Source organism: Sylvia atricapilla, chromosome 2 (genome assembly GCF_009819655.1).
Source record: "Sylvia atricapilla isolate bSylAtr1 chromosome 2, bSylAtr1.pri, whole genome shotgun sequence".
Classification (NCBI taxonomy): domain Eukaryota; kingdom Metazoa; phylum Chordata; class Aves; order Passeriformes; family Sylviidae; genus Sylvia; species Sylvia atricapilla.
This window is the reverse complement of record NC_089141.1, coordinates 53,578,645-53,604,420: the sequence shown is the minus strand read 5'-3', so window position 1 is coordinate 53,604,420 and position 25,776 is coordinate 53,578,645. Positions and strand designations below refer to the sequence as shown.

The window sequence follows — 25,776 nt, the reverse complement described above, 5'->3', positions numbered from 1 at the left end:
CCACTAAGGATCAAATAATAGCCAGCATACAAATATAAATAAGTTATCTCCTATGCATGCATGACTATATGATCTTTAAAGTGTTTGGACTTAGTAAAGGTTATGATTCAAAGTATTTTTCCCCCTCCCCCTTATTAAACAGGTAATTCTTTGCATTACCAAAACGCTCTGAAGCACTCCAACCATCAGCTACCTCGACAAATAAACTGTCTTTCAGCATTAAAATGCAATTCAACACCTTAATTTTTAATAATATTTAAACTACAAATACAAAGGATTTGGAATAGTGAAAGTGAAAATTAAGTTAAAAGGCAGAATAACTATCAATAATGTATTTGTAATATTGTTCCTTGAGAGGAATACCTTCAGGAAAAAAATCCCATTAGCTGAATGCAGAAAGCAAGAGAACTTGCACCGAATTGTACAGCTCATGTACATTATAGTGATATCTGACATTTTAATACTACTTGGGTTTTTTTTTCTAAGTTACAGGCTGGAGTAAAAAACCAAAATATCCAAACCATTTTACTGTCAATTAATAAACTTTTTCTTCCCTCTCATGCTGAAAAAAGGTATTATGTTAAAACATTATTCAAATCTACTTCATAATAAAAGTTAGGAAAAACCCACATAAATTTATAAGGTGTACATTCAGAGCTGGGGTGTGTTGGTCAATTTTTTGTTTGGTTTTGCTGTTACTGGGTCAGCTTTTTTCAGCTTTAGAACACCAAAGGAAAGTCAAAATCACTCTATCTCTCCTTTCCCAAAGAGATCATAACCCTCCAAAAACTCTAATAAAATAAGACTAACACTTAATCAAATGTTAAGAAATAATGACTCAGGAAGCCATGACAGTTTTCAGATCCTTTGGCTAAATGCACAGAAAAACAAGCTGGTCTACTAGCTGATTTTTCTTTTATGTGTACCACAGCTTCATTTCCATGTAACTTTCCCCCGGAGCACTCCAAAAGGAATTTTTGGTTATTCCAGGTCATGCTCACTGTTGAATTTCAACAGACCATGACAATTTACCTCTGTTGTTTAAGATGATGTCGCTAGACTGCAACAGCCAGAACCTTTCATACAAAAGGCATTATTAAATTTCTTTTTAATATTTTGTCTTGGGCCCATCTTTTAAATAAGGCCTAAAATGCAGAATTTCCTAATTTTAAATTCTAAGGCAGTTAAGTGATTTTAAACAGCATTACTTCCTGCAACAGTTCAGTTCTTCATGCATTTAGGAAATACACATCCGTAACAGTGCCTTCATTTGCTCCTGCACTTCTTACAGTGTCAGAAACAAGTACCAAGCAACAGGCACACCTTGCAACACACCTACCTGAGGACAGCTCTGTGCACCTGTGTGAGAACACACATGTGCATAGAGGCAGATGACCAATACTTACTGTCATTAATTACATGTATGTTATGTACATGTCAATATGTATGTATTATGTCAATATTACATAAGTATTAAGTACATAACTGTTCAAGAAATACTGTCCTATTTTCCAGTTTCCAATAATACAATATTTGAGACTTTCAAAATCCATACATTCTTTCCTAATATAACTGCTGGTTTGGTTTTCAAACGTAGTGTGACGATTCCAAATAAAGAGGATCAGTCAGACTAAGAAAAGGGCCCAGCAATGGCAGAGATCCTGAAAACTGCATGAAGGAGCCAGCCAGGAAGCTGCCAAGCAGCTAACCAACAATCTGTAAGTGTAGAAAGAGCAAAATTCCTCATAGGATAGCATGTTTACACACAGCTCTTTGTCAGCTTCTCCTTAATTCTGATGTTGGGAAGACTGGCTGGTCTAATACTGAAATCTTAATACTACCATCAGGTAAGCTTCATGTAAAAACACATTAGGTTTTATTTCTATAGCAAGATTAAAATTCATGCTTGTGAGAGGTAACATTAGTGCCTAAATGAAACAATGGTTTTCACACTTTAAAGTTTTCCCGCTGTCTGGTGATGTTTTGGCCTATGGGGAGGCATTATGGTCAGATAAAACCATTAAGAAGAACAGGATTTATTGCAGACAGGTATGGAATTTGAGGCAGAAGGTATGAAGACAGAAAGGCAGCAAGACATGCTTTGTCCTACTCAACTCCTTGCAAAGCAGATGAGACTTCCCTGGCATGGCTGAACACATGCAGACATGCTGCCATTTTGCTATCCCAGATACTTGAACAAGAATATTGCTTTAACTGAACTGATGCAGAAGCAGCATTAGCTTGGCTTGCCTGAAACCAATAAAATTGTATTTGAAGTGCCTGGATAACGTTTGTGAAAATCTCTCTAATAATAAAATACTGGCATTTTCATGCCATTTAACGTACATATTAAGTACCAGCTTTTTCGTTGCCTGGCAAAGAGCTATTAGTGGAAACTTTTGAAAACAGGCACAGCTCATTCACTTGTCTGCTTTGGGGGGGGATGTGTGGAGGTGGTGGGCTTCCTCCCCCTCCTTACTTTTAAGAACACTTTATTAAATGCTGAATGTGCCAAGCAAATAAGCAGAAGATTTGTCCTTTGACTTTTCATATAGTCCTAGGAAAAAAGTTAGCAGTAAGAAGGAAATCAACGTTTTTCTTAAATGTCAGTGGTTACAGTGAAGCAGAAACACAGCTTTAATCATTAAAAGAAATGTCACTTTTCTTCAAATGACCAAGCGGCACTATGCACTGAGTGCTCCAAACACTGAAAGCAAGGACAAAGTGACATTATAACTGTTTTAATAATTAATCCCTACCAGTAAATCACTCACTTTATTCATTTGGAGCATTCAGTGCAGAACAGAGTAAAATCTTTTACACACCAAAAGAAACATTAAACTCAGTGAAGTATTTTGTATCCCAGCTGCTACCACCTTAGAAGCAACTGAAGATGAAACAAGCGAAGTCAAGATCATCCTAAGAGCATGCCACAGCAACAGGAAAAAGAACCAGACACAGAACCCTAACCTCATGCCAACCTTCCTCAGGCTTCAGTGTGCCCATCCATAATCTATAGGTAATACTGGCATTATGAAGGACAGCTGTTTGTAAATTGTGACGCCTTCACAGAAAGAGATACTATGCTAAAACCATAACATCTTTCTGTCCTTTATAGCAAGAATACTACAAGCTTACTGCCATACTTTGTTTCAATTCAATTAAGTTAGGCGTTACGCCACATGAAGGACAGTTGAAAAAAAACCTTCAATGTTAGTAATATATGAAGAGACATATAATAGAAAAATACTCTCTTTTGAAAAATGAGGAAACTTTTTGGATCTCCCCCTAGAATACAGGACATTTTTCTGTCTCTGACAGATAGTCACAAAGCCATGTTTTTGAGAGAAGTGTTTTCTCACAACAGGAGAGAAAGGATAGACATTCATCACACAACATAGCAAAGGCAGAAGGGCTGTGAGTGCGAGCACTGCTGTAACTGATTGCAAATCAGCATTTTAGTACAGGCCAGAAAAAGACACCAGAAAGCTGCAGTGACACTATGCCAAACCAAAAAAGTACTAAGGTATCTGAACTTCCCATTTCAAGTAATATGTAGTTAATCCAGTCAACTCTATCCATTTCTTTAAAGCTGTATACACACAAAAATCTTGCACATTGCCAAAATAATTGTTTTAAGCAGGTTCATAAGGCAATTGGTTATTGATATAACATACAATCAGGCACACCACAGCATTTCACTTAAAAAAAAAAAAAAAAAAAAAAAAAAAAAAAAAAAAAAAAACCAAAACAAAAGACAGAGTTGCAAAAGCTATTTTCCTACAGCATGTGAAGAATTCAAAGTGAGTTCTTGATTTACCTTCTATAACTGCTGCTATAGCCTTTACCTCGTGGTGAAGGGCCATGTACGAATCTACATGTGTTCCCATAGAGGCAGTTGCCAGTCTTCAGCCAGTTACGGCACTGTGTCTAAGAGACAGACATTACTGGGTGAATTTCACACTCCTTTCTCGAAATACCATTGGTGTGAGTGTGGCAGAACAAACAAATGACTCCACATTAAGTCCCATTTATCTGTAATTTCTGTCTACCAGTAATATAATCAATTAAAAAAAAAAAAAATCAACAACGAGCATAAGGTCTGGCAGAGAAAAATTTAGGTTGGTGGAAATACTATTAATATGCACAGTACTACTGCTCCGTCCAAAAGCTGGCACAACACACGGTATTTGAAAGGCCTAGTATCAGCATGTTGAACATCCATGCGTTAATTCTTTTCTCCTTTACTTAACCTCAGTAACATCTGAGCATTTGGTGCTTGTGAGCTACCCACCACATAAATCCTGGAAAAGAAGGTGCTGGAGTGGGGAGGAAAAGAAGAACGCTTTTACAACTCACCTCTGCAGTACTTCCAGTGCTGGGTCCAAGCCTTTCAAACACACTGGGTCTTCGGGATGTGCTATCGGATATGGTCTTGGTATTTTCCACTGTGACCTTCCTTCTAATTTTTGACATTTTGTACTACTTCAACCAAAAAAAAAAGCAAAACTGTAAAATCCTTCAGTTTGGGGTTATTGACACTGAACTCAGATGAATAAAATAGTATGATGTATGTCGCAAGAGTTGCTGCAGAGGTGATGAAGAAAGAAAAAGAAGTCATAAATGAATGAAATGAATCTAATAACAAGGAATGCTTCTGACTTAAACTAGTCAGCTGAACACCAGTAACGATAATTTTTCATTTTATTTCATGACCTGATTTGGATTCTTCAGCTTCCCCTTGGGAAAGATCATCTGACATGTTATTCATTTATGCTGCAAACACCACACAGGACAGATGCTTTCTTTCATCATGTATTTTTGGTGCACGAACTCAAGTGACTTGATGTGAACAGAACCTTTAATGTTATTTCACCAGTCTCTCACAAACCAGTTCCAACCACTAAAAACGACTCCCACTTCTGAAATAAATTTCAAAAAATGAGATCTTGATTTTTTTCCCCTCCTTTGTTGTGTATGACAACCTACTGAAAACCATCTTGGTATCATCCACAGCCCGTGTTTGTTATCGGTGTGACTCCTATAAGTATTTGGAATTACATGAGTTTGGGAAAAAAAAAAACCCTCCATAATGATGATGCAATTCTTAAGCTGCTCAAAAAGTAGCTCCTTCTCATTAAGAAAAACAGATTTTTAAAGAAAATACAGTATAACTTTGATAAACAAGAAGCCATAATTCATCTTACCTGAGAAAGGAAGGCATTATCGGAAAAAAACATATTTAAAGGAAAAAAAGGGAACATATATATTTAGCACTAGAGACAGATTGTACAAAAAGGGCAAAATGGGCCTCAAAAACTATTGTCCATTCTTTACATTCTAGCTGATCTACCAAAATAAAATCAATTTGGGAACACCTGCCAGGTGCTCAACAATTTATATACAGCTCAAAAAACCGCCTCTTTGTTGTACTGCAATGTGCCATCAGCCTCATTAATCAGTAGATCATGATTAGCCAAACACTAATCTCCCACCCTTCTGCTGCTGTCTCTTCTGCTCCTAAGCACCTGTCACCGCACTTAGAACACACACACTGTCAAACTATCTCATACACAAACAGGTTACAAACTACAAAGTTCATCCATAAAGCCAGAATAATACACAGTTAAACTAACATCCACCAGAGAGGGTTAATACACATTTTCACCATATGATCAGCAGCATTATGTTCCCACAGTATCTGTATGGTAAGCTTACATTTCATAGAAACAAAATATTATAATGTATAAACGTGGACACCTCATTATCTGAACCCTACAGTTATTTCCATGGCAAGACTTCCCTAGGAGTCTGACCCTTGTGCATTTTCTACAAACAAAATGCTGTGCTGAAGCTCTTATGAAGTACTTTAGCTCCTTTATAAACAACAGAAGCAAGTTTAGACAGTGTATTTGAGATTTCTGAGTAGACCACTACTCTACCAACTCCTTCTCCAAGCCTCTGATTATCTGAAGAATTTTATCTCATTAATAAGGTTCAGATAATCAAGACATGAATCAAGATGTCCAGGGAGGGTAGAAGTTAACCATATGGTGTATATCAAACATTAAAAACAATGGTTAACATCAATTAGTGGAAGCAGATAGTCAAATATTAGAATTTCCAGTAGTATGAAATTATTTGGGTTAGTAAGAACTGTGAAGAATAGTAATTTCCAGGAAGATCTAATTGAGTTAGAGAACTGAGTAATACACAACAGCAGATGAAATGCAAATAAATATAATGCAATGCACACAAGGAGAAATGATTTTGTCTAAATATTTGATGAGACCAAATTAGTCCAGTCTTCTGAGAAAAATAATTAGGAGTCATTGTGGACAGCTCAATGTGCAGCAATAGTTAAAAAGTCTGACAGGATAAACCATCAAAGTTAGAAAGCAAAACAATACCATATCTCACCTAGCTGAGCACCCTTCCATTTCAGGATCCTCACAGAGTTTCAGAAAAAAATTACTAAATTTCTACAGTTTCACACAGTCACACCCTTTTAATAGAAGATACAAAAATCAACTGACACATGCAAAAGCTTTTTCAATAAGACAATCACATAACAAATGCCTAATTTGGATTAAATATTTACAGTTGAAAGAGCCACATCTGAAATAAAAAGGGTTAGATAAACGACACTGGCAATGGCAGAGGGACAGGGTTCGACACATGAAGGACAGATGAGCCTATCTAATATGCAAGTACAGCACACACTGGCATCATTGCAGCATACAGAAAAATCACATTCATTTTGCCTCGATTCCAATGTACTTCCATTTTCAAAGAAACAAAGGCAAAACTTTCATTTTAAATGTTAAAATTTACCCTGCATATAGGACCTTTTTGGAATTAACTTGTATAGGAAGTTATGATGATGACTAGGCTTAAAAGGATAGTTGCAAACATGGAGAGGATGAAGGAGCCAACATCATCATAACTGAACAGATAATTTTAACTCCAACCGCCTTTTTCCCTGTATTTTGGCATAAAGAAGAATATCGCTCAACCCTGAATCTTCTAAGGTTTGTAAAACCCCCTATATAAAAAAACCCAAAACAACAACTTACAATGAGAAACAAACCTGCGCTATTTCAGGCAGCAATCTGTCAATAGCAATAGTCTGGCCCATATCTACCAGTTTGCAATTAACAACAGATCCTTTATTAACAGAAGAGATATTTCATGATAGATTACTCCATGGAAACAAATCCAGCATGCTGTGAGTGCACAGCATCTTACTTTCTGTATGCACATATTATCACATGAGGGCCTCGCTCATGTAACAAGAACTGCAAGATATTCCACTGCTAAGTGAATACAGATGTTATCAAAGGCTGCAGAGTCCAGACACATTACTCTGAGGCAAACTGAGGAATTGCACTTTGTCAAACATTGCATCTGAGAGACTGCATTTGCAAATGCAGTCAGTCCCATTTTCATTCTTTGAGGACCAAGTGAGTTGGAAAAATAAACAGACATTAAAACAGTGCTGAAAATCTCAGATGGATAATGGGCAGGTTTGGTGTTTCTAAGAAGGTTACTTGCCCATAAACAAAGTACTGTTGGGGGAAAAAATTACGTCTTTAATTTCCAGATTTCTCAGACTGCACATTAATGGAGAACCAAGAACAGTTTAAATGGAACATCCCATAAATATTCCCCTTCTCAAACATTTTTATCTTCTCCTGTTTTACCACTGATGATCAGAGTCTGGCTATCAATCCCATGCTGATGGGCACTGCAGTGACTTTCCATCAGATGTCTGTACCTCCAAATTACCATCTCCTTATGAAACACTAATGTGGGATTAGATTAGACAGCTGGGAGTATCAGTGTGGACTGAGCCTTAAGCATTCTCTACACTTCAAATAATTACCACCAGGATTTAAAAAAAAAAATTAAGTAGAATATTATGTACTTCTCTATTTCAGGGAAATGATGTTGCATTGCTGACTCTGCTTAGGGGAACTTTCTGCTACTTCTGAAACAGAATGAAGTTTCTGAAACTAAGTAAAGTTAACTTCATCCTCCTAAAATAATTTCTATACCTAAAATTTTAACTGTAAATTATGACTTTTCCATGCATAAATAAGATCCATGACAACCTTGACAATAAATTAGAAATATTGTAACACTAGGATAACTCATTCACAGGTGCATCTATGTTATTTTTTAAATAAAGCAACTTTCCCAAGGAGACAGACTATCTGTTAATGACATTAATTACACTACCACTTGAAGGAGAACACATCACAGAGTGTTATTTACATGAATCATATAAAATGTGACAGACTTGAGAGAAGTGAGTGCACCTAGCGGGCACTGACCAATGAACTGAAATCAATGAGACATGATATGACTGACACAGCATTCACTGAAGTTCTGTATTTTTTAATACCAGTATTCCTAGATTTTGGTGTCAAGCATGCTTAACATTTTTCTTCAAAATCAGGGTGATACTACATAAGTTACAATCAAGCAATATCTGAAACCCCTGGTTTTCTATTAGAAAAACCTAATCCAGCCCCTTGAAAAAATGAATCCTGAAGGATTCTACAGGAAAACTTGAAACTGAGATGTAACAGAACAAAAGCAAAGTTCAAAAACAAGAAGACATTTAAGGAGATAAAAATCTCTTTAGGAAGTCCAAGACATCACTCATAAGCATGTCAACATCTGCGCATGCACATCACACCGCACACAAGCTAAGCATAACATCACTTCAAAAAATCCTACCTGTGAAGAGATAAAGAAATGCCATTTCAAATAACAAGCAAAATTACTTCAAAGTCCTACAGAAGTTCAGATACAAACTCATTATTAACACTCCTTCATAAACTAAATACGTGTTGAAAACTAAATAACAGCTTCGAGTATGGTTTCCTGCCTTTTTTAAAATGAAGAGCTTTTACCTGAAAATATTTCCAGTACTATTACAATGTTAACACTTCCATGTCACATCACTAATGAAATAGCAATATTTCAAGAAGTTCCATGGGTTTACTACCTAAAAATATTACTAAAAATGGAAAAATGCATCCATAATGAACCTTCCAAAAGTGCAGTCAAATACTCACACACAGAAGCCTGTTTGACACAAAACTAGAAATTAATCCCAATTTGAAAACTCCTTGTTGGTAACCCATCACCATAGCAACTTGAACCTATCCCTCTAATTTCACATACGGTATTTCTCCATCAGTAGCAATAAACAACTGCTAAATATGTTTGCACAAGTATAAAATCATGGTTGGCTTTCTACAGGTGAATAAAAACATTAGGCCCCAGTACAATATGAGGAAGTATAGAGTATTCCACGCCTGGTCTAACAAAGTCTTCATACTCAAAGATGCGTCCCCAGACTAAGGGACAGTCTGTGCAGACTGGCATGGACAGGTCCAAGTTCACTCTGCCTCAGTATCCAGCCTGCTCGGTACACACACTCCGATCTGTGAGCTGGATCAGCACATTAGCCTGCTGTCACTCTCAGCAAACCCGCTGAGAAGCAGGGCGTATTATCTCGGACACAGCCACATAAAGCCACAACTCTTTAATGTTCAGGTGCATCGGCTGAGTTAGTCCATTCCCGTCTGCACAGAGGAACCGTGAGTGTTTCATCACCAGCCCGAGATCCCTCTAAGCGCTGGTTGCTAACCCACTGAGAGCCAAACACCTGATCTTCAAAAAGTCTTGCAGAAGGTTGAGGTTGACAAGAAATCAAGGGTGGAGTAAGAATCCATCGAGAAGTCAAAGGCGAGGCCCTAAGCAGACCACCCGTAACACACTAACCCAAGGAGCCCGGCTACAAGTCCTGGAAGGGATGGGAGTTAGCTGTAGCCGCTGCCTGAAGGAACGGTGATGTCTGAATTTATACAAGCGAAATTAGTAGTCCCTCTTGAGCACATAAAGCAGAAACTATTTTACTGCCAGAAAGTGGGAGGAGAGCACTACTGAAGTGGGAGAAAAAAACCCCTAACAAAACCAAAACCCATCCAAAGAAACCCCGTGAGCAGGGACTATCCGAGTATACGGCAAGGAGACTCCCGCACGACCACCGGCCGACGGAACGGCGCCCCGGGCACACGGCGCCTCCGGCCGTGCGCCCCCCGTCCTCCTCGGGGAGCCCCCGGTGCGGCCCCGGCCGCGCCCCGAGCCGGGCGGGAGCGCGGCCCTTCCCCGCCGCTCCGCAGGCCCGGGGCCCCGAGCCAAGGCCGGGGCCGAGGCCAGGCGGGGGGAAGGGATCGCGGGGGCCCGCCCCGCCTCTCCGCCCCACCCTCCGCGCCCGCGGCCGCCCCGCCGCACTCACCTGCTCCTTGCGCTGCCGCGCCGCTCCCCGCCGCCTCCTCCGCCGCCGCCCGGGGCGGAGAGGGTGGGAGGGGGCGAGGGGGGGGTCCGTCCTCCCGGGCCTGAGCGCGGAGCGGCGCGGGCAGGAGGGGGAGGAGCGCGCGGAGCGGCGCGCGCCCCCGCGGACCCGCCGCTCCCGCCCCGCGCGCCGGGACAGCCGTCGTGGGAGCGCCGCCGCCGCCACCGCCTCCGCGCGCCCTTCCCGGCGGCCCTCGCGCCGCCCGCGCCGCCGCCGATGATGACGACGATGACGCCGGCGGTGACGTCGCAGCCGGGGGGCGGTGGCGGGAAGGTCAGAAGCGGCGGTGCCGCCATCTTGGGGAGGCGCCAGGCCCCGCCTCCCGGGGGCGGCGATGCCGGCGGCTGAGGCCTTGGAGCTGAGACAGGGCGAGGAGCGCCTGGCGGAGCTTTTAGCGGGTGTTTAGCCTGGGGGAGCCCCCGGGGGGACCTTTATCGCTCCCTACAACCACCAGAAAGGAAATTTACCCAGGCGGGGGCGGTCTCTTCTCCCTGGCAACAAGTAGCGGGACGAGAAGACCTAGTATTAAGCTGCACCAATGGAGATTCAAGTTGAACATTAGGAAGAAATTCTTCACAGAAAGGATGATTAAACATTGGAATGGATGTCTAGGGATGTGGTGGAATCACTGTAGCTGGAGGTGTTTAAGGAAATACTGTACATACTGAAATATGGATACTCAGTGCCCTGGTCTAATTGACAGAGTGGTGTTGGATTGTAGCTTGGGCTCGATCTCAGAGGTCTTTGCCAACTTCACTGAATCTGTGTTTCTGTGATCTTGAACTAGGGCAGGCTGCTCAGAGCCCCATCCTATCTATCCATAAATGTTTCCAGGGATGGGGCATCCGCCACCTCTCTGGGTAACCTGTGCCTGTGCCACACCATCCTTATTGTAAAACCTTCTTTCTTAATCTAAACCTGCCTAATTTTGATTTAAAACCATTGCCCCTTGTCCTGTCACCTTACAAAGGTCTTACAGAGTCTTCAGGCCAGTGCTATGCTGCAGCCAGCCCTTGGCTGCAGGGTGAGTGGACTCGGTTAATCGTAGTGGAGCAGCCTCTGGGCAGCTGCCACTTGGTGGCCTGGCCACTTGTGTGTCCTCACCTTGCTCTGAACACCCTTCCTCCTTCACAGTGGACATGATAGGTGGGGTTGTTCTCTTGTAACAAAATCCTACAGTAACGCAAGTTACCTGCATGGGGGAATCTCTTCTGTGGATGGAGTCTGCCTAGTGTGCCCTGTGTCAGTCAGAGACCCTTTACCTGAAGTTCTCACCATCTAGTGGGACATGTGTGCTTTTTAACCCCTATACTGTGCTCTCTCTATTACAGTTGTGATGCAGTGAGCTACCATTGTACATGTAGGTATATAAGTATGGCTGAGAAAAACTGATGTGTTCTAAAATATAGGAGGTGCAGTCCTTCTGGGGTTATGCCTGTGTAGAAAGAATTTCAATAAAGGAACAACCATTTTTTTTTTTTTTTTTATTACATCTTTGTAAGTAACTAAGTGCCGTCATGCCGGAATAAATTATATTCAACATCACAACTTTTGTAGAACATGTTGAGCTATCTCTTTGACAGCAGAAAGTGCTTCTAAGCAAGTTGGCTTGATTTCTCGAGGAGGAAGCAAAAATCCGTAAGTTCCTGTGTCACGAAGCTCAAAGGTAAAAGAATATTTAATGCCAAGATCATAAGCCCAGTCATCGGATCCTCCAGGAGCTAAATCTACGTGAGGAAGGGAAAACAGAAAAATTGCCTGAAACCAGACCTTTTTCTGCTCAAAACCTATCTTCTGGTGCTAGCAAGGGCACACTCTCATGCCTTTCATTGCAGTAAAGTCATACTTACAGATTGTTGGTGCACCAGCACCAGGTCTGTAAGTTTTCCGAGTTGTCTTCCTTATAGCTTTAGCTGCTTTCTGTGCCAGACTTTCCTGAAATTAAACAAAGCATTATTGACTTTAAGCCCTTATGAAAATAGATAATATGTAGGCAGTTAGAATTTACTTACTGTGTGCTCATGTGCCCAGGATTTCACATTAGTTAAATAATCATATGAAAGGTTCTAGAAAACCCACTGAATGTGGTAAAAGTTTTCAGCATATGCCCATGCTACAGATTGCAGTTCTGCTATAGAACAGATAAAAAGTATAGATGGGACCTTATCCCCTCTTCTGGCAGAAAACTGTTGTCAAACCATTTGTTCTCATTCATTTTTTTTCCACAGTACTTAAGTCACTCTTTATTTAAGTAATATTGACAAGTATGACAGGAAAATATTTTGATTGAAGGAACCCTACTCTTAAGCCACAAAAAAGGCTGAAATGCCGAGAATCAGTGCACCTCTTTCTGCTTTACAGGGAAAGAGTAACTGTTCTGTTTTGAACTCCACTCTTTCCAGTGAGAGTTTGTACAGTGTCATTTGGTGGCTCAAGAAAGTAAATTGTACATATGCAGGATATACTTTCCATCCTACCACTAGGACAATTTTAAATAAGTATCTCTAGAAAAAGCTTTAGTAAAAGTAGCAAGTGTCCACCAGAATACCTCATTGCTGAGGTATGCAAAGGGTGTTTTCTACACCCAATTAATTTCAGAGTTTATATAAATCATACAACATAATGAAGAATTTGCACATATCTATCTTTTCAAGATGTTCAGAGCAACAGGACTTTGCTCTTTTAGCAGCAGCTTCAACTTACTAGGTGTTTTTGATGTATAATCAGTCTGGAACAAATATTTTCATTTTTTTCTGTAGCCTTCAGAAGAAGCTTACTGACTTACACACTGCTAGACCAGCCTAGACTTTTTAAAGTTTAAAGAACATCTAGAAAAATGTTATTTCCTTATTCTTGATCTTCACAGCACAGCGACTCTCTCATTACAAGACTAACCAAGCTGGGTGAATAGTTCTGAAATAAGTGTGAAACTTCAGGAGGTGGGAACACTTACCAGTTCCTCATGGTCTTTGCTTTTCTTCATAGTGTAAGAATATGGAAACAACACCAACTGGGAGTAGGAGTGCATGGTTATGTAGGCTTTGATGGTGTCTTTGTGGTCTCTGATGAAGCGAGCCACTGCTTTCACTTCAGGCTCAGACTCTGGGTAGGGTCCACAGTATATCTCCTGGCATTCAGAGTGAGATGCTCCTGGACCTTTAACAACAACAAAAAAAAGTGCACAGTTTTGCTCCTTTTTCCCTTCTGCATTTCTGTTCATGGAAAATGCAAGAGTATGAAATGAAAGAACATTAGTATGATGCTAATACACAAGAAATCATGGATTCCACCATGCTATGGAATGAACTCCTGCTTGTAGAAATCTCTGTGAACCTACCAGGATTTCTTACCTATAATGCTTTTAGAAACAATCAAGGAGAATATGTGAAAAAAAGGAATTCAAAGACTGGATAAAAAGGTCTTAGAGGAGAGGATGAATAGGCTTCATTTAAAATCATCACATGATTGTGAGACCACATCTTAAAATCTAGAACTACTACAGGAAAAAGGCAGTTCTACATGGTTATTTAATCTTGTGGGAAAGCAAACCCCCAATGGGAAGCTGACGAAACAAATCAAAACGAAGATTTTAAAGAAAAATTGACAGTGGAACAAATTATCAAGAAGATAATTAGGATTCACCACTTCTGCCTTCAGAATAAGACCAAATAACTTTCTGGAAGCAGTCAGGATCTTTAGTGTTTAGGGGAAAAAATGTTTTTCTTGATATAACAGCCATGGATAGTTTAGCAATGGGCTAGAATTACTGAAATCCATATAGGACTTTAGTGTCAGCACTGAGTGAAGTCAGATCTGATCTATAGAGTAACATTTTAAGGCAGCTATTCTGCAGCCTATGAAAAACACTTGTCAATTACTAAAGTGCCTGCAGTAATTAAATATGATATAGTCTTCATAAGAATCACTAAGGACCAAAAAACCTTGGTCAGCCCAGCATTATGGAAGGATGATGGAGCTGACCAGTTTGTACACCACAGCAGAGCATCTACTCAGCTGGATAGTGCAACAGGCCTTGGGTGACATTACAAGGGCCACCTCTTCCCTTTTTCTTTCTTTGCACCAACAGCCTACCCCAGGTGTGCCATGGTGTGAGGCAAGGGGCTCTGTTGTGCTGGGAAGAGGTTATTCTATGATGTGTTATCTGGGGATGAAAAATCTTGAGTCCCAAAAAGGATTATCTAAAGCTGGGAAAGTTTTCACCAGTTCATAACAGTTACACAGCTGCATTTGTCTTTGTATTAACTTTGTGGAACGGTAGATGAAAATGTTTTCAAAATAAAAAAACATTAAAGCCCAAAAGTGAGGTGGGAGTACAATAGGAAGAAAATTATGTCCTACCACACCAGTGTGCATCAAAATTCCTGTTCATGTCAGTACCAATGCACTTGCTGTTACCGTGCGAGGAGCGACTTTTTCTCCACAGCCGATTCTATTGAAAGAGACACACAAGTCATGTTGAGGGGAAAATGCTGAAAAAGTGACTGCACCACCTCACTGGCTAGTTAAGTGTGACTTCCCATTTGTGCCTCTGCAATCCTGTGCTAGTGAAAGCCAAGGAAGATTCTAAAATCACAGTCTGCTTGCCAGCAAGGCTGCGTGATAAAAGGAAATGTTGGGTAGGATGGGAAGCGATCACACTCTAATTTCAACGGAATTTGAAAGGACTGTGGAAGGAGGGCAGAAGACATACAGTTTCCCCAAGTATGTGAATTTAGGAGCACAAATCCAGCATTCTTTGTGCAAAGATGCAGAAATTCCAAGTACAGAGTAAGAGTTTGGGGTGTGCAGTTCCAGGATGGAAACTATGCCCTAGCCATGCACAATGATAATTCCCATAAATCAGTACCTTCCACAACCTGTCAAAAAAGGTCTACATACAGAGGGGTGGCTCCACGTGTACTCATAACCATCCACATTTATCACAGGCATGATGTAGAAATCAAAGTGCTCCAGAAGGGTTGTCATAGTTGGATCTTTCTCACGCACATGGATTGCCTATAAAGCACAAGGAAAACACATTAAAAGTATTTGTAGTTGTTATTTTTCTTACCTTCCTACAAAGGTACCTGGTGGCATATGTAAAATAAATGTGCAATTATCAGAGCAGTCCACCTGAATCTGATAAGGCTCATCACATGATGGAAATGGTTAAATAGCAAAGTAGGTCTCTGCTCAGAAGTGCCATGGGGAGAAATTGATACAGTCAGTCAGATACTCTACAGTCCTTTATTGTTAGTGGGTGGTCATGAGACAGAAATGAAGCCCATTAATAGGAGGGTTTGAGCTTTTGCTGCCTGTGTAAGTAATAGAAACCCTCCCCCTACCCAACATACAGCAAGCTTCAAAATAGCAAGTAATATTTCAAATGGCTGCTGTACATATCATTATTTATTGTTGTTAGATTGTGAGTTCAATGCAGCTGTATGACAAGAGTCAGTAAGATCTACATTACTAATTTTGCTTCTCAGCTTATTTTGAAGGCTTTAGTGATACCAAACCTGGTTGTCGGTCCATGACAAAGAAATAAATTTTAATCTAGGTAAGTGTGTTTGTTACTATTAGAATAGACTAAGTCCTTCATCATCCCTTTTTTTTTTTTTTTTTTTTTTTTTAATGCCTTACTTAGATCACCTTCTTTCATTTTAAATCCTTCCTAGTTATCCTCAGGCAATTGACTACCTTTGAGTAAATGAGAAATGTCAATCTTTCTACAATCTTAATGACAAAATTAAATTATAAAAAGTGGACCCATTATAAAGAATGCCTAGGATTTGCTAGGGAGACCTGATGATTTTAGTGCATGTGTGCAGATATGTATTAATGTCAGATTTTAAAATGTTGTTTCATGAAGAGATAAAGAAACAAAATTTGAATTTGAACCACATAAATTAGATCAAAGGAATGGAGAACCTAAATGTTCAGCTTGTTACTTCTGAAAAATGCTGCAGGGACATGTCACTGGCAAAATGACAGCACAGCTGGTAATTATTTGGAGCAGTGTGAAAAGGGCAAATGCATTTCTATCCAGTAGAACCTTGAAAGCTGGGATTATCAGTGTGTCACAAGGTACATTCAGCTATATCTGTCCCTAACTCCTGCAATATCCTTTGAAATATTTTAGGCATTGAGATTTTATAGCTGTGACTGATGACAAAAATAAATAAATTTTTTATTGTTATTATTATCATCATCATCATCATCCACATTATTTAGTTCCATCATGGCCAAATCATAATTCACATTTCAAGGACTTGTCTCTGTTGTTTCTCTGACTACAGTACTGGCGACTGAAGTCTCAGTGTCATCTAGTTTTTTTTTACTGTGAACTTTGCTTTTGTGAAAAAGTAATAATAAAATAATACCTCAGAACATTAAATGAGCAAGATAGGCAATCTTGTCTGGGCCAGAAAGGCCTCAGAAGTCTTTTCCTGGTCCATACCAGGGACTGGGTCAGCAGCTCACCATAAGGAGTTCAGCAGAGATGCCTTAAGTTCAACAGGACCAAGGCAATATATTTTAAAATCCAGTTGTAAACTGTGGATGTTGTTTCTTTTGGTACACCTTTGTTCCCTCTTCTGAGCAGTGTAGATAATAAAGATACTAAAGATAGATGTGTCTGTTTGTCTGTGGCCACACATTAAGGCTGGTTATTCTAAGCCCATCCCATCAGTGATTAATCTATAGGCTCAACCCATCAGTGATTTTCTAGTTTCCATGAACTGGTACTACCGCTGGATGTTGTTGGTCATGTTCTGGAGGTCTGACATGAGGGTATCACTAGCAGGGATAATACCTTCAGAAGAAAGTGGCTTATGTGGCTGTATTCTCTGCAGATCCAGAAAAAAGCAGGAGCACAGATGAAAAACATGGAGTCAGGAGGAGCAATAGCAATAGACACGGGAGTAGGTGATGCATCGTAGCCAGTGAATTGCTGGTGTGGAGCTGTGCAATGTCTGTAACAGGCAAGTATGGGATACCTGTTCCTCTAGGAAGGCACATAGGGAAGCGCCAAGGGTTATAGGACAGCTTGAGCTCACCATGTGTGTCTTCTGATCTGCTCCAGGCAGTGCCAGTTGCAGTATTACGGACACAAGACACCGTGTGCTGCGTGGCTTAGAGCCAAGACCACTCCTGGAATCCATGTGGCAGTGCAGACACGGCCCTAGTAGGTTACCAAACACGTGCTTTTTCTGGCATGCCCTCTCCATCCCTGACCATTCTTAGCAATAAATGTCTCTGTTGAATTTGCAGTACATACTTTGGGTTTTCTTTCACACTTGATAATATATTTGAGCTCCTTTGCATTCACTCTCAATGACTTTCTGTTTCTCTCATACACACATACCCTTATCTACTGACATGCACACAACACACACACACTGCTATGCTTGCAGCTTAGACACAAATGTCATGTGTTGCTGTTGTGTGAGTAAATGGATTAAGGCTTTATGGATCCTAGAATGCAGTTGGTCAGAGGTAAATGGCATCAAGATTTTTTGCTTTGCTTTGAAAACAGTAATTTGATGTGATTGTGTACTCACGTGACCTATGAACCACAGGCAAAAAGCAGGAGAAATCCATTCTCTAGCGTGGATACCACAGTCAATCCATATGGCATTTTTTGAGTTTTCCTTGCTCTTAGAAATCTGATAAAAGAGAGATTGCATTCAAATGTCACCATTGTAAAGGGTACCTCATTAAAGTGGAAGTGAAAAGGCAGCCAAGATGAAAGAAGAGGCATCTGTCTTGTAAGGAGAGCTCAGACTGATCCTGGGCCAGGATGCAGCCATTGATTAGGTTTGCATGCAGTCACAGAGCCGCACCCAGGCTGCTTGCAAAGTCCTAGCACAGGCATCAAGACTACAGCAAGACCTGAGGTCAGGTGAGTCTGCCAGCAGCTATGCAGGGCAACAGACTAGACTAGACTGGCCTCATCAACAGAAGAAGATATCCCCTGCGTCAGTATTTCATGCCTTTGCATGATGGCCTAGATGTGGTAACTTCCTTGTCACCCAGAAAGGAACCTAATCCGGTCAAATGCATCTGCAACAGTAATGCATCTTACTAGAACAACTTAGGAAACTTCTAAAAGCACAAAAAATATGAATGTAGGGATAGATTCAAGGAAATGTCTTGGCCAAATCCCATCATTTGCTTACAGTACTACTTCAACAGTTTTTGCAGTAAGTCACAGGTGTACCTTCAGAACATAAAGCGGTCGCTTTTCATAGGATGATCCAATATATATTTTCTCGAGGAGATCAGAGTGGTCTTTCACTATTTTCTCCATCCAACGATATATCTGCAAGTGAGAAGTTAGTAAGTGGGTCTTCTCTCTATTGTTTTCCTTCATCCCTAAAAGTGGTCTAGACTTAAATTAATTTTACCTCTCCTAATTTTTATCTGATGGTAAAAAAAAACCCTAATAATTCAATCCACTTACCACTTGCCTGACTCTAATTTTTGTTAAAACAAACAGTAAGATACAGTCACAACACAGTCCAAATGTAGCCCTGAAATTCTTGTTTAGTTCTATTTGTTCAAGTTATTATTGATTTCATATTTTAAATATTTATGTTTGTTTTGTGACCTCATTTTGCTTCTGTATTTACTCCCTTTCAATGACAGTTTGAGGCAATACATGCATGAGAGATTTTGTCTGATGCTTCTTTCTATCTCTATGAAAGCATTACAATAAATATAACTCTTATTTGTTGAGCAGTACAGTGGTAATTATTAACTGCTAATGAATTTTTCCATCTCCATTCTCAACCATGAGACAAATTTCACCCTTTGCAACTACAGATGTTCACAGCAAAAATAGCTTACTTCATTCATTGAATGGTAGCTTTCATAGTATGAGGAAGATCCACGAACATTGATTGTGTCATTGGCAGTCTGTTTTTCAATAATTCCTTGAACGTCTCCCATCAAGACTCTGAATAACAAAGGAAGAGCACAACCTCCTGTTAAATAAATGACAAACAACTTTACAGAATCATTCGTGACAACAGATAAAAAATACATACTTGTGTTGGATGGCCAGTTGCCTTAACTGAGCTTTTATGATATTTATGTTGGATGCCCTGACATAGAAATGGACTTCTCTGTCCTTCTTGATGTTTTCGACAACAACAGGTTGCCAGAGAATGACCTACAAAGTTTCCAAAAACATTTTATGTTTTTTTTTTTTTTTTTTTTGAGGAAAGCAAAAATATTCTTAGTAACATTTAATAAGCATTTTGGAAATAATGAAAGCATGTGTTTTCAATTTAAGAGACTGCTCGTAACAAGTAGTTTAATGTTCCTTGTGATATGTAGCATTCTGCTACTTCTGGAAATGAAATGTGTGTATTTAAGAAAGGTTTATAATGACTTCTGCACAGAAATTCATAAATCAAGAACGAAGACAAGAACATAACCTTTGCTGAGATAGTATTTCTAGTATAATAGATATGTTTAGCTGGTTATTATGTTACATGTTTTCAAGTCTGCTGAGAGTTATTTTCCCTGAGGGTATTTGGAGAATTAATGAAGATCAGACCTGTCTTTGTAGTTATTGTATTCTCTGATGACTTTGATCAGGGAGGAAATAAATGCCAGAAGGGGTTTGAATATAAGTCAAGCTGAAGAAGCAATACAGAGATTAGAAATTGGAGAAAAGTAAGAAAATGAGATTGTTCTTGGTAAAATTAAATATTTTACAATAATAAAATCAGAAGCAAATATATTCAATAAAAGACTGAAACTTCAGAACCAATAATACGAAAATATCTAGGGGTGACAGCAGTAAATTAGGCATAAATTTAGAGTGTGAAAAAAGTCAGCATAATTCTTGGATGCATTTTTAGGGCATCATACAGCATGAATTCACCAGACAATAGAGTTTACTTTTTTCCTTTATGGTTCTGTTGCAAAAGAAAAAATGTTTGAATGACAAATAAACCACTACAATCAGTTATGAGGTACTGTTTGTGTCTACCCTTTCTTTTTCCCTTTCCTATTGCCTTTCCTATTGCCTTTCCTTTTGCCATTCCCATTCTGTTTCTTTCTTATAGCTTGACTATAGTTTATAGTCATGGAAACAAATTGTCCAGTTTATAACCCATGAAAAATATTTGGTTTGCATATTCCCATTAAAGACTTGAAACTCAGTCACAAGCCCTCTCTGCGCTGAGTGTGCTGCAGTTCTTCTTCCTGACTTCGTGGGGTTCCTGTGTACAAGAAAGTGAAGAACTACGTAGTAAAAAAAGATGGAGGAGCAGAGGTTTATATTGGTGCAGAAAAAGAGATGTATATGTGATTTAACTTGTGAAGGTGGAAAAGGAAGCAAAGAAGGTAATCCAAATGTTTCTGAGAACTTAAGGGAAGGATTAGAAGATGCTAGTAGGGACAACAGAAGGATTTTGGGGTGGGCATAAAATGAATAGGAGGTAAGAAAGACAGAGAAAGATTTGGCATGGACACCTTTAAAAGCTCTCAGTTATATGAAACCTGTCCTCAATCATCCTGTAAGCTATGTTGATTGAGAGAATGGTTACGCCTTTGTTGCGGCATTGAGTTCAAACTGGGGAGGTGTGATTGGGCAAGTGCAGAGGAAGAGATGTCTCAGTTTAACTAAATACTCCTTTATCTAATGGAAGATAAAAGCAATAATAATACAAAAGTATTATTTAAGATTTTTTTTTTCTTCTAGATGCTACCTTTAAAATAATACCACAATAATCCAGTCTTGATCTTCAAAGGAGTGCAGGCCATATAGGTCGAGATCACACCGGTCAAAAGTGCTGAGGTTCCTTAGCACATATATTTCTACTTACTGTGCTTTGCCAGCTTAGCAGTGTCTTAATACACAAAATCAATTGCAGAAATATGAGCTCCAGTATAATACTGAAACATTATGTAGGGGTCTCCTCATGTAAATCAGAAGGTACTGAGAAAGGAAAACCAAGCATTTCCTGAACTGATGTATTAGAACAAATGAATGGAAGTGAGCTAGATCTTTTGTGGGAGGGAGAGGCAGTATTAGGGCACTTGGGGTAAAATTTGGCCCAGAGTTCAGAGAGGCAGAATAATCTGTTTACCTCAGTGGTGTTCAGTAAATCCTGAAGAGCTTCAACTTGTTCATCAGTTTGCGGGAGAGCCCACAAAACTTCATCGCTGAAAAACAAGGGTGTTTAGGGAAAGCACAGGTACTTGGAGCAGCTCCAGTTCACGCAGAAGTGGAGAAGCAGGCTTGGCCTCTCTCGTTTTCCCTGGCTTGGCTGCCGTGAACCCAAAGACAATCCAGTAGTGAAGATATTGAATCTGGTTCCATCCTCTGCATCTCCCAATCAGTAAAATCCATGAAAAAGATGGTGCAAGGCTCTGGTAGCCAATATTTCCTGCTGAACACTGAGATTGCTCCTGGGAGCTGGCATCAGCACTGCAGCCACCAGTCCCAGCTAATCCACAATGCATCAGCAGCAGTTGAAAACGAGCTGAGAACAGGAAGATGGCTCCCCTACTGTCCCGTGAGTTTCTCAGTCATCATTCAGCAGAGACATCAGCCCTCCCAGTCTGCCAAAAGCCCCCACAGGTATGGCAAAAAGCCATGCATGATGTTCTGTAGATGTGCATTCCTACTTCAGTCAAGTTTTTCTGGTTTCCTCATTTGTGTCCCTCTGCTGCTATTGTTTTGGATTGTCTGCACCACTGTCCTCCCCATCTTTGCCCAGTAACTTATATTCCCCTTCTATTTGAAAACCATGGTCTGGACGTGCTGTACATGACATGGTGTTTCCTAGCTACTCCATGCCTGACCCCACTGTTGGTGACAGAAGTGAAATTCCCTTTCTGGAAAATAAAAAATAGCACTCTGCATTGAGTCCTAATCAATTAAAAATCGCATTGAATAGGTGTTGAAAATAACTTGTGTGTGTAGAAGAAGGAGACTCAGGGGAATGTCAGACCCGTCTTTCCATTTCCTGGGCTGGTGTGGCTCTCAGCCATCTAATCATGTGGAACTGGTGGCACTGTGTAAACCAGGCACGATCAAAGTCCCTGCCAGCCCTGTCTGCAGAGACTGTCCTGAAAAGAAAGGAGGCAGGGCCCTCAAAACTAGGGTTTCCATGCAGCATAACATGATTGTCACAGCTTATTGCTGTGACTGATTTCAAGCAGAAACCTGACACATCTGGCAACCAGGTGATTCATCTTTACTTTTAGCCAGGCTCCAAGCAATCACTGTTGTTTCTCATGCAGAACCAACAACATGCCAACCCTATTTTTGCCTCCACCATCATTTGACAGAACATCAAAAAACAATCAGGGACAGGCAAGGTGGGCAGTTTCCCTATTTCTTTTGGTAACTGCACTCTGAAATGTGTGTTTGAGGCTATCTTAAAAATGAATGTCTTCTTATAGCTGAAGGAGTCTTTTCATACAGGAGCTGCATCTGGTTTCGTTGCATGATTCCCACAGGCTGAGAGCACCATAATGAGTAAGCTGGTGTGTACTGGTACACCACCGTTTGTTGCACAAATATTTCTTCTGAGTGTGGCAAGTACTGAACAGGTGTTATAATTCCTCTCTAGCTCTTGTGATAGGACCTGAATACTCTGAATAAGCTGATCCAAATTCTGCCCCTGCATTTCAGTGTAGTGGGTATTGACAGCCAAAACTGTAGCTGCTGTCCTTCTCAGTTCCCCTGCTTTGATTTGGCATTATACTGTCTTTCATCTGCGTTCTTCCCCACTCTTCATAGAAAACACCCAAACAAAATCTTTAATCATTACCCTTATACCAAGCCCTGGAACAGCCCTGTACTCCCTGCTTCATGCAGCCCCTGTACAGCTGGACCTGGTCATCTTAAACACAGCTCTTTTCTTTCTGTTCTCATGCCTTCCTTCCCTGGTTGCTTTCAGTTTGTCTTTGAAAAGATCCTTCTCGTTCTCTTCTTCCTACATTCTGCCAGAGTTCCACTGGGCTCTGTCTCTGTTTCCCATATCTTTTTCCTTTCCCTTTTACTTTTTTGTAGAAGTCCAGCTGCTATCCCCACCCTACAATACTCATTTCTTACCCTGTAACTGGTTAAGATACATTTCAGTTAATTTTAGATGGGTTTGATAACTTCATCTGAGCTAGGCACTGTCTTAATAAAGAAACAGGCACTTTAGGGGGCAGGTTAATCTGAGCTAATTTAGATGTGTCGGCTAACCTGAAATGAATTGCCTTCTAAACACACATTTTTTTCCCCACTAACTGTACAAAAAGGTGAAGAGGACTTCTTCCTACACCAAGCTGTATAAAAAATTCCATCTAGTCAGGTGAACCTCATTATTTTAGCTATTTTTGTAACTGGGGCTGGGGTTAGGCTTCTGCTTTCCAGTGGGAAACAGCATATTCTTCTTCTTAAAGAGTCAGATATTCAGTGTTCTATTTAAACATGAAATAAATAAATCTTCAAGTAGCACAGAGCAATATTGTTCCAGTGAATTCACCTAAACCTGCATTTGTTTCCCCCTACTTTAACCCTCTCACCTCCATAGCAATCCACAACAAATTATGATTGCAAGACAAAGGGAGAGGAAAGATCCACTTTTTAAGGCATGAACTCAATGGTGTTTACCTCTCAAAGGTCTGCAGAGTGGTGCAAAATCACAGAAGGGATATGGGAAATAATTCACATTTTATTTGTGTAGATATTTTAGTTTGGGAGCAGGTTGTACTCAATCCTAGGTTGTTCAGCTTTGCTTAAAATCACCACAGGAGGAACTTATTTTTTTGGTTCTACTCTTTAAAACATTTCAGGTTTTTAAACCAGTGGTACATGCAGAAAATAAAAGCACTTTGCCTGTCTTCATCTTTGACATATGTTCTCATGTTTTAAGAAAGCATTTGGTTTCAGGGCATTTCTGAAGTTTATCGATAGGTAACAATAAAGCTGCTTCTGAAACATGGTACAAATACCAGATGGTTATTCAAAAATGATTTATGCCTGGAAAAAGCATCATAAAAGCTGCCTTGGAAAGAAAACAGATTGTTAGCACTTTCTGAAATGGTTTCTCTTTCTACCTCAAGAAGTAATTCATTTAAGATTTTGTTTTAAGGCAAACGAAGCAAATTATTTTTTCCCATTAAGTTTCAAAATGCCCTTTATTGGCATTCAAAAGTACTGAATGAACAGAATTGATTTGCACTTAGACCGAAAAGAGTAGTCTTAATATGATTAAAAACATAGGATTTATGGATGCAAAGAAGACTTAAAATAATGTCATTTCCTCCACCATCTTTATGTTAAATTGAACCACGTATCCAATTACAAGGGCAATAAATATATGTCAACCTTTGAGAAATGTTTTCTTATGCAACTCAGAATATTTTGCATCAATATTTTCCCTGTCCCACACACCACACACCAGAATGCTCAGTAGCATCAGTAGATATTTTACCTTGGAATAGTGAAGGCATGCTTCTCTGGAACCAAGATAAAAAGTGTAAAAAAGAGTAGGTAAAACTTCATCTTCATGGCACCCACAACAAGACCAAATGCAGTAGGAAAGCCAAGGGTTCAAGACCTACATTATTGATTTTAAAAATGTTATTTAAAGAGTAGTTAAAATTTAATACTGCCTCTTACTTCAACCCCAAACTCCTGGTGGCTAAGTCAATATGACAGAGCTCCCTGGGGAGGTTCTGCTCGTATTGGTGTCATCCATGTACAAGAGGATAAAATACATTTTGGACATTTTCATATTGACAAACTACTTTGTCATCTCAGCCTTTTATTTTGTTGCAGCTACGAACCACAGACATAAGAAAGAACACTAAGCACAAAGCTTTTGTAATCTAATATTTGTGGAGGTACAGCAGAATGCTGCATCCAGGTCTCATATAAAACATCACAGCCAAGCATGAATCTAGTTCAAAGCAGTGGGAATGAGGTTAAGTCCAAACAGAAAAATTCTGAACAGGAAAGCCTCTTTTCCTGGAAATTGCTAGCAGAGAAAACAAGGAGCAAGTGAGACATGTTTTTGTGATGCTTTGACATCCATGTATTTTACTTAGGGATGTCATAAGGATTTCTTTTCAAGAAAAAGTACAAGTGACACTTCATCTCATTATTATTAATTTTTGCATGCCCCCAAGATTTGCTTCCCATATCTCTATCCATAATTATCCATAGAGGACCTGCTGAAAAGCTGTGTGAATGTGGCATGTCCAGAATAGGTGATCTCCATGTCCATTCCGTGCTTGAATAGCAAATCCAAACTTGACTAAGACACAACTGATTATCCTGGTTTAAGTCCTCTTTCAGAGGGAATTCATTCCAGACGAGGACTGAGGAGTGAACACCAGGGAGCCAAGACCTGGATGTGAATGAGGGAACAAAATTAATTGAT

The 25,776-nt window shown here is 39.9% G+C and overlaps 2 protein-coding genes across 5 annotated transcripts in view; both read right to left on the bottom strand.

The window, feature by feature from the left end:
* Nucleotides 1–10,523, bottom strand: part of ZC3H13 (zinc finger CCCH-type containing 13) — a 47,018-nt gene extending 36,495 nt beyond the window's left edge. For 2 of the 4 annotated variants that reach the window (XM_066313298.1, XM_066313300.1), the window contains exons 1-3: nucleotides 10,316–10,442; nucleotides 4,360–4,485; nucleotides 3,821–3,930 (exon numbers count right to left, since the gene is read on the bottom strand). In XM_066313298.1, coding sequence (XP_066169395.1) covers nucleotides 3,821–3,930; nucleotides 4,360–4,476 — 227 coding nt within the window. In that variant the 5' untranslated portion in view covers nucleotides 4,477–4,485; nucleotides 10,316–10,442. Of the gene's footprint in view, nucleotides 1–3,820; nucleotides 3,931–4,359; nucleotides 4,486–10,315 lie in introns of all 4 variants that reach the window. The other 2 variants (XM_066313297.1, XM_066313301.1) reach the window with 2 other exon arrangements.
* Nucleotides 10,524–11,830: 1,307 nt separating this feature from the next.
* CPB2 (carboxypeptidase B2) lies at nucleotides 11,831–24,918 on the bottom strand. The gene is made up of 11 exons (XM_066313296.1): nucleotides 24,826–24,918; nucleotides 21,478–21,553; nucleotides 19,423–19,547; nucleotides 19,223–19,331; nucleotides 18,594–18,695; nucleotides 17,935–18,039; nucleotides 15,272–15,388; nucleotides 14,732–14,822; nucleotides 13,326–13,528; nucleotides 12,223–12,307; nucleotides 11,831–12,099 (listed from the first exon to the last, which is right to left on the bottom strand). Exons 1-11 carry the CDS (start codon nucleotides 24,900–24,902, stop codon nucleotides 11,915–11,917), a joined length of 1,275 nt encoding a protein of 424 aa, XP_066169393.1. The 5' UTR covers nucleotides 24,903–24,918; the 3' UTR covers nucleotides 11,831–11,914.
* Between the last annotated feature and the right edge of the window lie 858 nt (nucleotides 24,919–25,776).